The sequence below is a fragment of the Marmota marmota genome, unplaced genomic scaffold, assembly GCF_001458135.2.
Source record: "Marmota marmota marmota unplaced genomic scaffold, marMar, whole genome shotgun sequence".
Taxonomy (NCBI): Eukaryota; Metazoa; Chordata; class Mammalia; order Rodentia; family Sciuridae; genus Marmota; species Marmota marmota.
Window position 1 is genome coordinate 9,874,648 of NW_026000142.1, and position 13,003 is coordinate 9,887,650.

Here is a 13,003-nt window from a genome sequence, read left to right on the forward strand (position 1 = left end):
CACGACCATAATGAATAATTTGGCCAGAAGTTATGTTTGGAAAAGTGAGAATTCTTTGGGTTACTATTGACTGTTTACCACCATGTCTAGATTGGTGATTTTTTTTTCCATATGCAGGGGTGAAATGCTGGGTCCACCCTCCTCACCAGCACCCTCTATTACCTTGCCCTTGTTCCCCTGCCCTTTCAATGTACCCTGTCCACACATCTCTTGTCTGATCACCATCCCAGTGATTTGTTGTGGGTGGGGTTGGAAGTGGGGATACTTCCTTCTTTATATTGGATATAAGTGTACATAGTAATAAAGGCATAGGTTTTGGAGCTAAGGGGTAATGGGTTAGAATTCTACTCTTGTTATGATTTGACTGAGTTTGGGGCAATATTTTTAATATTTCTGAGACTTCTTGTGCTCATCTACAAAATATGATTCATAACCTCCAGTGAGATCAACTGAGATTATGAAAGTAGAGAGCAAGTGTAAAGCTTCAGAATATAGTAAATGCTTAATAAATGATAGTCCTTATAATTACTGCTTCATTTCCTCTTGTACATCTTTAGGCAGTTATTTTAATATTTTTAATATAATATTTAAGATCAAAGGTATTACAGTCATATCTTTACTATGGATTAGCTTTGTAACCTTGGACATATTCTGAATCTTGTTCTCTTTTTTCGTTTCCTTAGCCATAAATTGGTTAAAATAAAAGTACTAGTTCCATTAGCTTGTAGTAAAGATTGAAGAGCATAAAGCATATTAAAAAAAAAAAAAACACACACATGAAGGTACAGTACTTAGCACTTATAAGTCCTTTTTCGTAAGCCAAATATTATGAGTAATATTTTCTCAACTTATTTCAAAATTATAGTAAAAATCAAAGGATTATGCTTAGCTTTTCTATTTTCATTGTTTCACAATCTGGTAAATATACATAATCTGAACCAGATAATTGTGTAGAGTAGTTGATTTTTTTTTATCCATCAATCATAAATGAAGGAGAGGTTTAGATATTGTCTACTTAATTGATCTATGTGGGTAAGCACATTGGTTTATTCAACTCCCAAAATGAAATCCAGTTACATGGTTTGCCTTTCTGGGAAACAGAAAATAACCAGATAATTGTCAACTATTTCTTTTTGGGTTGTTTACTGTTTTGTCCTGATATATTGCCTTTCTCTCTTTATTTATGCTTTCTTTTCATTTCTTTTCAAATGTGCTGCTTCTAAAATCTAGTTCTCCATCAGTTTTCCCCTAGTAAGCAGTTAAGTATAAGCAACTCATAAGGAATGAATTATTTAATTTTCAAATAAAACTTGCAGGGTTTTTTTTATTTTGATTTTTTTTCTTGTTAACCTTTGATATTATCCCCATTACTATTATTCTCTGTACTGTCTTCAAGTTGGTAATCTTTAGCAAATAACTCATAAGTCAAGACAAACACTATGGGCCTGATGATGTAAAAGTGATCTTTTTTTTTTTTTTGTATATCAATGCTGGTAACGTAGCATTTGTTGTTGGCATTAATCCATGAATAAGCCCAAGCCCATCCTGTAAACTTTACCTTGTTATGTTAGTGGGGCCTTTCTTTTATTTTATAGCTGGCTTAAGTCCTGCTGAGATTCAGCAGTTATGGAAAGAAGTGACTGGAGTCCACAGTATGGAAGACAATGGCATTAAGCACGGAGGGCTAGACCTCACTACCAACAGTTCCTCCTCGACTACCTCCTCCACCACTTCCAAAGCATCACCACCAGTCACGCATCATTCCATCGTGAATGGACAGTCTTCAGTTCTAAATGCAAGGAGAGACAGGTAAATCTCATTTGTTGCCTTCCATATTTACCTATCACCAGGTTTTATTTCCACCACTGATGAAGCTAAAAATAATGATTTGTTCTTAACAGAGACAAAGTATATATAGAACAAGTTAAAAAGAAATCATTAAACTGTTTATTTTATGTATATTTTTTATTATTAAAAAGTGCTATTCAAAAGGCAGCATTCTGATAGATGTAGTTGGGGAGTTTACCTGAGGAAATATAATTTTTCATAAGTGCAGGTGGCATGAATTCTGTCAATATAATTTGGTGACTAAGAAATTGTGATTAACCTGATTGCTAAAGAACATTTTACCATTTTTGAAACTAAAATCTAGTTCTTTAATTTCAAATAATTAAAGTTGCATACATACTCATCCCCCTTAATATAGGTTTTAAACATGTACTTAGAAATTAGAGAATATATTTATACAAATATATGAGCACAAGCCTAATAAACCAGAAGGCAGAAAATGTAGTTTGCCGTTTTTTATACTTGTGGTGTACTGGAATTTGTAAATACATAAAAATGGATGTTTGGTAATTTTCTGAATAAATTCAACTAAACATCATAAAGAAAAGTTATTTGCCTTCAATTAACAATGTTAAATAAGTGTATGTTAGATAATTTTTTGACTTAGTGTTTTATTTTAGGTGTGTAAAATCTGTTTTTGTAAAGGGAGCATACAAGTAGTTTGATCCATCTATTTATTCAGGCATATCACTAATCATGTCCTTTCAAGTGATTTACATAAGTACATAAGTTAAAATATTGCTCAAAATGAAAAAGTCTCCTTTTAAGTGAAGAAAACTCAATATGGGATTTCGTTAGGGAGTGACTTAAGCTCATATATAGTTGCAAGCGTCATGTAAGTGTGGTGGATTAATGTTATTCTGTTATGTAATATGAATGTATCGTCCTTGCTGCAACAAATTCTGTCATAAAACTTCTTTTTTTCAAAGAAATGTATATTTAATTACAGCATAATTTAAAAATAGAATCTATAATTTGGTGTGAAGTTGCTGGTCTTAATTTAAGTATCATGGAAAATTTTTCGTGTTAGCTTTTATCATTATAAAATGGTATGCCTCTGAATGCTTTCATGCTGTTGTTTTAATTGAGATTAATTTGATGATTACATACTTCAGAAGTTGGTTCATTTCTCTAGGATCTCTTCATCAGATATAATACTCACTTATCAAAAGTCTGCAATAATCATATAAGGATATAGCTAACAAATACTGTTCCATAGTACAAGTTTTTCAAATCAAGTGTAGGATTATATATGGTTCACACATAAATATTAAGCAATTTAAATTATCCTAAAGGTTTCTGTCTTTTGAAAAGGAGCATTTGAAAAATCTTATGACTCTCTGATTGCTTTCTTGAAAATAAATTTTTCCATTTGAACATATAAGAATATTTTTTTTGTGTATTTAGAGGTAAAATGTTATACTAAGGTCATATGGCAGGATTAGCATATGATATTATACAGTCCTCTTAGTTTTTCATCCTTTATTAACAGTCATCTTTGGCTCTATTTCTCCTCTAATTGGAACATCATCTAGCCTTGGCAGTTGAACTATTCAATAGAACGATTAAATTTTTCTGACTGCTCTGAGCTGAATTGACCTGTTTTGACCTGTTTGTCACTGATCGTAACCTGACAGGCGCTAGCAGCCTGCAACGATTATGGCTTTTTGAGATGAATCTGACGTCCTATTCTTTTGCTACAGCTCGTCACATGAGGAGACTGGGGCCTCTCACACTCTCTACGGCCATGGAGTTTGCAAATGGCCAGGCTGTGAAAGCATTTGTGAAGATTTTGGACAATTTTTAAAGTAGGTTTTTAACTCTTCTGGTGGGGAGGGCGGTGTGGATTATATGGGAGTTCCAGGTATGTTGTTATAAATGAACAAAAGAAGAGGAATGAAAAGATCTATCCTAAGACATGTCAAGTTTTCTGTGTGTGTGTTCCAACAAGTGGATTGGCAAAGTCAGTCTAAGGGGGGACCCCACCTCATCTTCATCTTTTATGAAAATATCTTATAGGCCATTCAGTAAGATTTTTGAATGAATGGAAAATATTAGCCTAGTATTAAAGTAGGAGACCTTGATGTAGATAGGATTCTCTTACATTTTCCATTTCTAGTGAAAATTCAAGTTAATATGTGCCTAGTCATAAAATCTTTCTATGATTAAATAAATAGCATATTTTGCAGGTTTATTTGTTTAGCCACAGATTTTATATTCCCTACTTTGAAGAATGATATTTAAGAACGAGAATTTAAAAAAATGAAAGTTAATGGTGTCTAAAATCTAAAGAAATAACTACATTTCATTTGCATCGTTACTTTTTGCCCTCAGAAATATAAAGAAACATATCTGGCTATGTATTTGTATTATAGTTTACATGGCCTTTCTAGCTTAAAATCAAAATTTTGTGTGTGCTTAACTTCTTAATACAATCACATTTTGTTTTTTTAAAAAATCCTTAAGGGGTCTTCTTCAAATGAGAATATTTATCTTTTATAAAGCATTTTCAATGCATGATTCTCCTATATGAGAGATCTAAACGGAGAGCTACAGATAGGTTTATGGAGATGAGTAACTTCACAGGCTGAGACTCTTATGTTGTCATGGTGCAGCTAACAGGGTGAATGAACTGTTTCATGCTTCATCAACAATTAAGTTAATTAGCTCATTTGAAATTGCACTGCTTTGTTGCCAGGATGTTGGCAGAAACATCAAAAAGATGTGTTTACAAATGGTAGACGGACTACAGAGTATAGAGAAAAGCACCTTAACAACAAGGCACAAGTACTTGGCATCATAATAACTTTATACTGAATTACAGTCAGACTTCCACAAAGATTTTTTAACCTTTCATCGTTTCTGACCAATTAAGAGAAAATTTGCTTCATATACCACAATGGCTCTTTGTAAATGGCCATAAATGAAAATTTGCACTTCTTATATACCAAGACAGTGGTGAGCTGCCAATTTGTTGTGTATGAAGCTCATTGTACTATTCTAAGCAAAGAGAATGTTTACAAATGTTAGGTGATTTTAAGTTTTTTCCTCCTTAAAAAGAAATTGTCAAAGATGGAATATAGGGGTGTAAATTATTTTAAAAACTAATCTCACATTTCTTCTTTATAATATATAAGTCCTTATCAATGTATTATTGGTTCTCATTGAGATTATTTAAGGACTATTGCTATTATTTCTTAGGAATGCCAACTTAAGCTATATAATGACCTACTTGGGAAAGGGGCTCCAAATAGTTCTTTCTGAAAAATTTTAAACATACATCTTGAGGGAAAAAAAATATATATATATATATATATATATATATATATATCTTTCCTGCACTATGATTTGCTTTGTGACACATGGAGAGGAACAATTTTATTGATCTCAAATATTTATCATTTTTATTACTAACAAGCAGACGAATATGAACTCTCATTTTATCTTCTGTGTTTCTTTTTCATACTCATGCCAGGATTTTTATTTTTTTAAGAAAAACTGAAGAAATTACAATTAAAAAAGCATTTCCTCTCAATTAAATATCAACTTTGGTTTCAAAGACTGACCATTTTTCCAACCCATTAACTTTACAGGGATGACAGGACTAATGACAGTAGATTTTAAGGTCTTTCTTTTAGTCCATTTTGTTATGATATGCCTTAGATTTTCTAATTCAAAGATCTGTGATAAATTCTGTTATCAGAACTAATGTCAGGCTATTGTACTGAAATAAAATATTAATTAGACATGTTTTTTTTTTCACATTGGTACTGTCTTTTCCTTAAAGATGTGAAAAACTCAGGAGAAATAAAACAATGCATTTTATAATTGAATGAACTTCTCTTCTTCAGTAACTGTGTGTGATGTGAAATGGAGCTGTCCTTACCTGCTCACATTTCCTCAGAAGACTTTGCTTTTCTTTTGTCATAAAGGAGAGAGTTGAGTTTGGGGGGTGGGGTTAGGTGGCAGGCAAGTCAAAAACCTGGAAAGGTCTTTAGGACCCAGTTTCCCTGTTCATCATTCTCACAAACTTGTATATCCAGAGTCTACTATAAAGGTTTTTAAGACATGTTATGAAGTGAATTGGTTTTAAAATGCACTAAAAATAAAATTGACAGCTTCAGCTTTAATTTGATATTAGACAACTTATCCATTGGTTTTTTGGGGAAAAAAGGAAACAATCCATTATCTCTGCTTAGCCTACATATGTTACATAACAAAGGACATCAGAAAATATAGTAATATTCTCAAATTCCCTTTCTCACTTTACACCTCCAAACTGTAGCATCTATTTTTGCCTAGCACCAAAGATAGACAGATAGTTGCTTATGTCAGATATAAGGGGTTTTATACATAAGCATGTATAAAATAGTCATACATGTACATATAGTCATTCTTATTATTAGGTAGTATATACCTAGGATGAACCTACATGTATTCTCATAAAGCTATTGAGGTATTCTTTTCTATTGAATAAAAAATTAAGATTGTGATAGAAGTGATTATTTACAGTAATAAAACAAAAACAGAAAATAAAAGATGAAGAAGTAAGTCCAAGCTAAAAACATTTAGGAAAAATTTCGAACTTTACTATAAAGTAGGTGTTGATAGAAGCTAACCAGTTTTCTGACCAGTAATTGAGGATCTCACTAGATCACTAAAAGCACTTAATACTACTTCTTCATTACTGTCTTATAAATGTCAAAATGTAATAATGTCTGACAAAATTTTAGTGTAGTTTGCCTGCAAAATTAATTATCATTCCATTGGACCTAAGTCAGCTTGAATGTAGATGGATTGACTTTCAGAGCTTGAGCCAAAAGGTTTACAATATAGCATTCCAGTTAGCAGACAAGTGTTCTTGAAGCTGCATGTGCAGACGCCAGCAAACAAAACATGATCTGAGATTCAAAGATGGAAAATACTCTTTTAAGAACAGCAGAAGGGGTAGTGTCCATAAAAACATCCATATAAATATCAGTATAGTAAAGATGTTAATTAGTTGATGAACATGAATGAATTTTGTTCCAAGTTAAATGTTTAAAGCATGATACTATATAAAGACCGGTAGAAAAGGCAGTGAAAACAGAATAGTTTATTTAACAGAAATTTGTTTTCATTTTTCTTACATCTGACTACTCTAAAAAATTATGCTCTTACTTAGTGTGTATTGTCTATTTCTTTGTCTTTGACTAGGCAGCATGGCTACAAAATTATGACCTCAAGAAGGCATTCTTTGAACTTGTCAGAATGTTGTTTCTTTTGGTGACAGTGCCCCCATCTCTCAAAACTAAGGCATCTCACATAATCAGCTAAATGAATAGTGACAGCTAACATTTTGTATTTAAACTCCTGTCAGTGTTTAAACATAAAAAGCTTGATGCAAAATAAATCAAACACCAGTGATATGCAAGTGAAACATTTTGTTAAAACAGTCTCTGACATACTTGGATTTAAATCTGATCCCTTTTTAGCTTATAGAATGCTATAACTTTAAATGAATTTGAAAAATCTAGAGGTTAAAATTGAATTGCTAATCTGGAATGTATGTAATTGAAGTTACCATGTGCATTCATAACCATAATAGCTTCATTAAAGAGAATTGTGCACCAAATAAATTGGAAGGATCCTTTCCTACTTTTTGTCTTCCTGAAATGCTCACTTAATTGTTTTTAGAAAGACTTCTGCCTATTTACGTTTTTTCCTAGTTCACACTACCTACCTAGCACGCAGGTTCAATGCAGTTCTGAAAGAACGTCAGTCGACCACATCATTTATTCCATTTTGAAAACAAAAATCAATATACCTATAAAGTGACCCATAAATTAGAACTGGCTCACACGATGTTTGTTCAGTGCTGCCTTTCTGAAGGCCCCCTTTGCATTTTTTCTTCACCTCTCTGTTTGAACTGCAGTCTCGGTAAGAGGCTCATTAGGGGACATTAGGGACTGGAGCTAACCAGAATTCCAGAGCTTGCTTTGCTCTTATTAATGCATAGTAGAGTAGAATGCATTTAAATATTTCATAGGCATTCAGTAATTTGTGTGTAATCGCCTTGTTAGCAGACCAGTAGAAGTAGAACAGGCCTGTGAAATGGTGTTAGTGATTGCATGGGTAATTTACAGACCTTTGCCATCAGAAAGAGTATTATTGTTGGCTAGTATGAAGCTGTGAAATAGAACTAGCAATAAGTAAAAAAAAAAAAAGAAAAGAAAAGAAACTTAATAAAGGTTTTGTAACAAGCATCTTCAGGGATAGCAACCCCACTTGGTCCTTTTGAAGCAGCCATAATTTATGACATAGGCAATATATCAAATGCATAAGATAGTATTATGGAGCATTCATATGAAAAGGGTATTTGCAACATTAGTTCCAACTTCCTGCAAGGGACATGATTAAATGATTAATGAAATGTCCCTTTGCATATGCATTTTGAAACAGCAATTAGGCACTGACTGAGAAAATCCACCAATCCTCTCATTTTTCACTATTATCTCATTCTTGATTTATAAATCATAGAGAATTTTTGAACAGCAATATGTAGTACCTGAGATAGTTATAAAAACATAAAAGAGAATAATCTGGGCACAAAATAGTCATAAATACATAAATTCATAATTTAATGTTAATACTTAGCCTATTTATTTAGTCTTATTACATTGTATTTATATCCGACACTATTTCTGTACTTTGATTGGCATAATTAAGTAGGGGGAATGAATAGGCACTATTATTTTACATATCACTGGTAAACAATAGCGAGGAAAGGAGAAGGGAGATGTGGCAGAGGTATGTATGTGTTTTTCAAGTTCTCAGTAATCCACTGGAGGCTGTTCTATAAATGATCATTGAAGGGCTGCAAGCTAGCCTATAATTACAGGAAAGAAAGTGGCAGCTCTGGCATTTCATAACTATGTGTCCTCGAAAAGTGCTTTGTGAGTTTGTCACCAATGATAATTTAGATAGAGGCTCATTACTGAACATCACAACACTTTAAAAACCTTTCGCCTTCATACAGGAGAATAAAGGACTATTTTAATGGCAAGGTTCTTTTGTGTTCCACTGAAAAATTCAATCAAGACAAAACCTCATTGACTATTATTGTAGTCTACAGTCTCTATTCTAATAAAAGCTGCATAGATAAATTGAATAGGTCTCTAAGACCCAAGTATATAATGCAAACATTTTGTACTTTTTTTTTTTTGGTTCTTTAAATATAAGATAATGATTATCACTCAGAAGTAAACAAGTGTAAAAAACCTTTTTAAAAAGTGATTTCATGCAAAAATAAACATGTTAGGCTGAATATACCTTTTTTTGTGAAACTGGATCTTCTTATCCTGTTTGTTCTATTTATACCCTAATCTTTGTTTATAGCTGAGGCAGTTTTTAAAATATGCATTCTTTAGACTGATTGTGGGATAAATTATGTGTGTTCCCCAAGAGAAGCATAGTGAAAAAATTCTTTAAAAAATACAACAATATTCAACCTTAAGAATACAACTGGTTATTATATTACATTGTTAGGAAATTGTCTCATTGTTCATTAAAAGTTTAGAGATAAAAATTCTGAAAAACAATTTTTACATCTTGTCTTCTGAGTTAGGAATTAGTTGCACTTTATACCATGAGCTAACCTCTGGTTGACTTTAACATTCCATCCCTTCTTTTGAGAGTACCAGTGAATTTTAGTTCTCTTTGCAATTAGATTCATAACAGAACCTGCCAGAGCGGAGCTTAGAGCAGACAGGTGGAGGGGAAGTGCCTCTCCTGAGCTCTAGCCACACAACTCCAGCTTGACCTGTTCCACCTCGCTATTTTGGTTCACAGTTTCTCTTCAACCAAGACTGACAATTATGCTGAGAAACAGGGAGGTTTTGTTGTTATGATCAATGAGGGGATATTAAAACAAACTTGTCTAATTTTTCCAGGTATGGGAAAGAAAGGAGCAAAGGTTTATAATTACTGAACCTAGATCTGCTGACAAATAAGCCTGCTTATTCATAAATTAGTTATTTCTCAGAAAAACCTCTTTAAATTCTTCTTCATATATATTAAATATATGTATGTCTACATATTTCTGTTTCATTATTAACTTCAAGATATGTAGATAAATAATTTGAGCACAAAATGTATTTGTTGATTATACTCAATACTATAATGAACTTTTTGGACCCTATCATTCTAAATGATACTTGAGCTCATGTGGGTAAATAAGTGAATTCTTAGATTCGTGAATATTTTGTTAGATATGCTGTTCATGCATTGATGAGAACATCTCAAATTGCTGCCTTAGTTCACTTCTTGTTGAAATAAACACACCAAAAGACATTGAATTACATGAAGCTTACTGTTTTAATCTGGGAAGTAATCATATAAATTATATATTTCAAATTACAAAGTACATATTGTTGAGTCTCTTTGTGTTCATTGGAGATGCTACTCTACTAAATTGCTTTTGGTTTGTTAACATGCCTTTCATTAAAGAGACTTTTTATACACTGAGTTGTAGTGTAATAATAATATCAACAATAGATTAATAAATATTCAAGATTAGAGTAAGATCATTAGGATCAACTTTCACTGTTTTGTGTAAGTTAGAATAGATGTCTCCCAATTAAGACTCTAGACATGGGATATTAATCTTATAATTCTGATTATCAGAATTTTCAATATACTTTACTTATTAATAACAACAAATTATCTTTCAACGTATCAGTGTTTCCGTTAGATGCCATCCTGACGTAACTCACCATCACATCCTGGTGAAATACCATGTTGCTCACTAAAAAACGTAATAGGAACAACACTTTTATCAACAATGGAATAGATAATTGCATTTGTTCTCTTGAGAATTACTGTTGGTTTATTTATATGGTATCCTTTCTAACAAAATTTGCATAAGTATACGAAATACATGTGATGATTTCTACTGTTATCTATAAAGGGTTTGAGGAAATATATCATGATAACAGATGAGCTTAGGGACAATGACATTTTCAACCACTTGAAGAGTTTCAATATTGTATTGCATAATTTCACTAAATGTATGAGTATATTGAACTTTTTCTTCTGTAGTTTCAAGGCATTCCACTTTCCCACCACAGAGGAACATATGAGTTCAAAGTAGTGACATAGTGCCTTTTAAGAGAAGCATATACCGCTAAGGAAGGCATCATATGATGTACTGTTTTGTGTCTTGTGTTTGCATAGGCACCTTAACAATGAACATGCATTGGATGACCGAAGCACTGCCCAATGTCGAGTGCAAATGCAGGTGGTACAACAGCTAGAAATACAGGTTTGTCAAATGCTCACTTAATGGACTCCTTTCTCAGAATCCTGGTGTGTTCATTCAAGTACTGAACAGATGCCGGGTCTTGTAGGCTACATCTAATTATCTCAGAAACAGTGACTGATTGAGAAATGTGGAATTTCAGGTTGTTTTTTACAATGGCAAGAACTGATAACTCAGGATGGATTGCTATACTACGAAGTAATTATCACTTAGTCCTGTATAACCTTTAGGCCACATTCTCTACATTTGGCTATTTCAAAACTGTCAGATTTATGTTTTTCCTCATACAGTTTGGACCAAATCCCCAACAAGGTAGGATTATATTACAAAGATGGTTTTTCCATGAATTCATCTTGATTCCCATCCCCCCTCCCAGAGGATTTTATATTTTAGCAAAAGACTAGCCTTCAAAGTTTTATGTCTGTCACGCCCTGAAAGAGAACTTCCTTTCTGCTTCAAATGTATTTGTAATTTTAAAACTTACAAAAATTCTATTTGTCTAGAATAATGATGTATATCACAGAGGTAATAAATAAATTATGTAAATGCAGCCGTTTTATGTTTAAAAACTTTTTCTGTTAATATTGAAACAGAATTTGGCCAAAAATAAAGAGAATTTTCAAAACTGATCAGAAAATAATTATATCTCACTTTGGCTATATTTTATAAACCCTTCAAGACTTCCTCTAATATTGTATCATAAAGATTATTTTTTTCTCAAACTAATACTTTGATCTAATTAAACAGGCATTTTTTCCTCACTCTTCACTACTTCTTAAATTGTTTCAAACTCAGTATTGTTGGTTTCTTCCAGAAAAAAAAAAAAAAACTAAAAAATATTTTCTTGTGAGTTGTAAAATTATCAAGGACACGTAAAAGGCATCATCACTGTTGTAATATAAAAAGCTTTTTGTAAACCTGTTTACCATTTATGAAAGGTGGATAAAACATAAGAGTTCAGCTGATGATAGTCTGCAGTGTGACCAATTACGCCTCTCTCTCTTTTTTTTTTCTGCCGTGTCTGACTGATGGAAAAGTAAGGTCCGTCAGTTGTAATGAGACCCAGTGCAAGTGTAGATGCCGACTCCGTGGCAGAGTTCAGCGTTTCACACTGCCTGGTCTCTGTCACTCTATTGAATTAGATTGATGATGGCAGATTGCAGGGGGCACTAACTGGACCTCAGTGGGAATGCATGAAGTGTGTAGACAATCCTGGCAGGCACTTCGCTTTGAGAACCCTTCACCCCTTCACAGCTGTTGGCACTAGTCCATTGCTAACAGTGTCCACAGGACTTTAAAGAGACACCATGGGCCTTCTAATTTATGGTTTCGGTAACTTGTTACTGTCGAGGCAACTGTGACCTCAATTCTCTTATTGACAAAAAGATGAAGTGTTATTTGTTTTCTCTGACCTTTTAACATAAGGAAAGCCATAAAAGTTTTCCCCCCCCTCCATAGCTAAAGTTGCATTTCCTCCTAGATAAGTTCCTACTGACACAGACTTTTATATGCAGGAATCATTACTCTGAGACAAGCTCAATGATAAGATGTATCACTGCAATAAAATAGCTGTATCAGTCATTTCTAAAATGCTTCTGATCTCACTCTTTCTTAACAGCTTTCTAAAGAACGGGAACGTCTTCAAGCAATGATGACCCACTTGCACATGCGACCCTCAGAGCCCAAACCATCTCCCAAACCTGTAAGTGCATATTGCTTTATAAACAGTAAATAGCTCTACCGAGGTAACAGACTAAGAAAATGAACAATTTAGTGACAGTTAGAAAACAATGAGTGTGATGAAAAATATGGCAATAAAATGAAAGTAAAATGAAATCTCTTGTCAAATTGTATGTT

At 33.0% G+C, this 13,003-nt stretch overlaps 1 protein-coding gene across 13 annotated transcripts in view; it reads left to right on the plus strand.

Annotated features, from left to right (window-relative positions):
• Foxp2 (forkhead box P2) overlaps positions 1-13,003 on the plus strand; it is a 546,252-nt gene that overhangs the window by 497,352 nt on the left and 35,897 nt on the right. For all 13 annotated transcript variants that reach the window (XM_048786006.1, XM_048786005.1, XM_048786008.1 and 10 more), the window contains 4 exons: positions 1,596-1,809; positions 3,552-3,656; positions 11,062-11,149; positions 12,765-12,848. In XM_048786006.1, the coding sequence (XP_048641963.1) occupies positions 1,596-1,809; positions 3,552-3,656; positions 11,062-11,149; positions 12,765-12,848 (491 nt within the window). The remainder of the gene's footprint in view (positions 1-1,595; positions 1,810-3,551; positions 3,657-11,061; positions 11,150-12,764; positions 12,849-13,003) is intronic.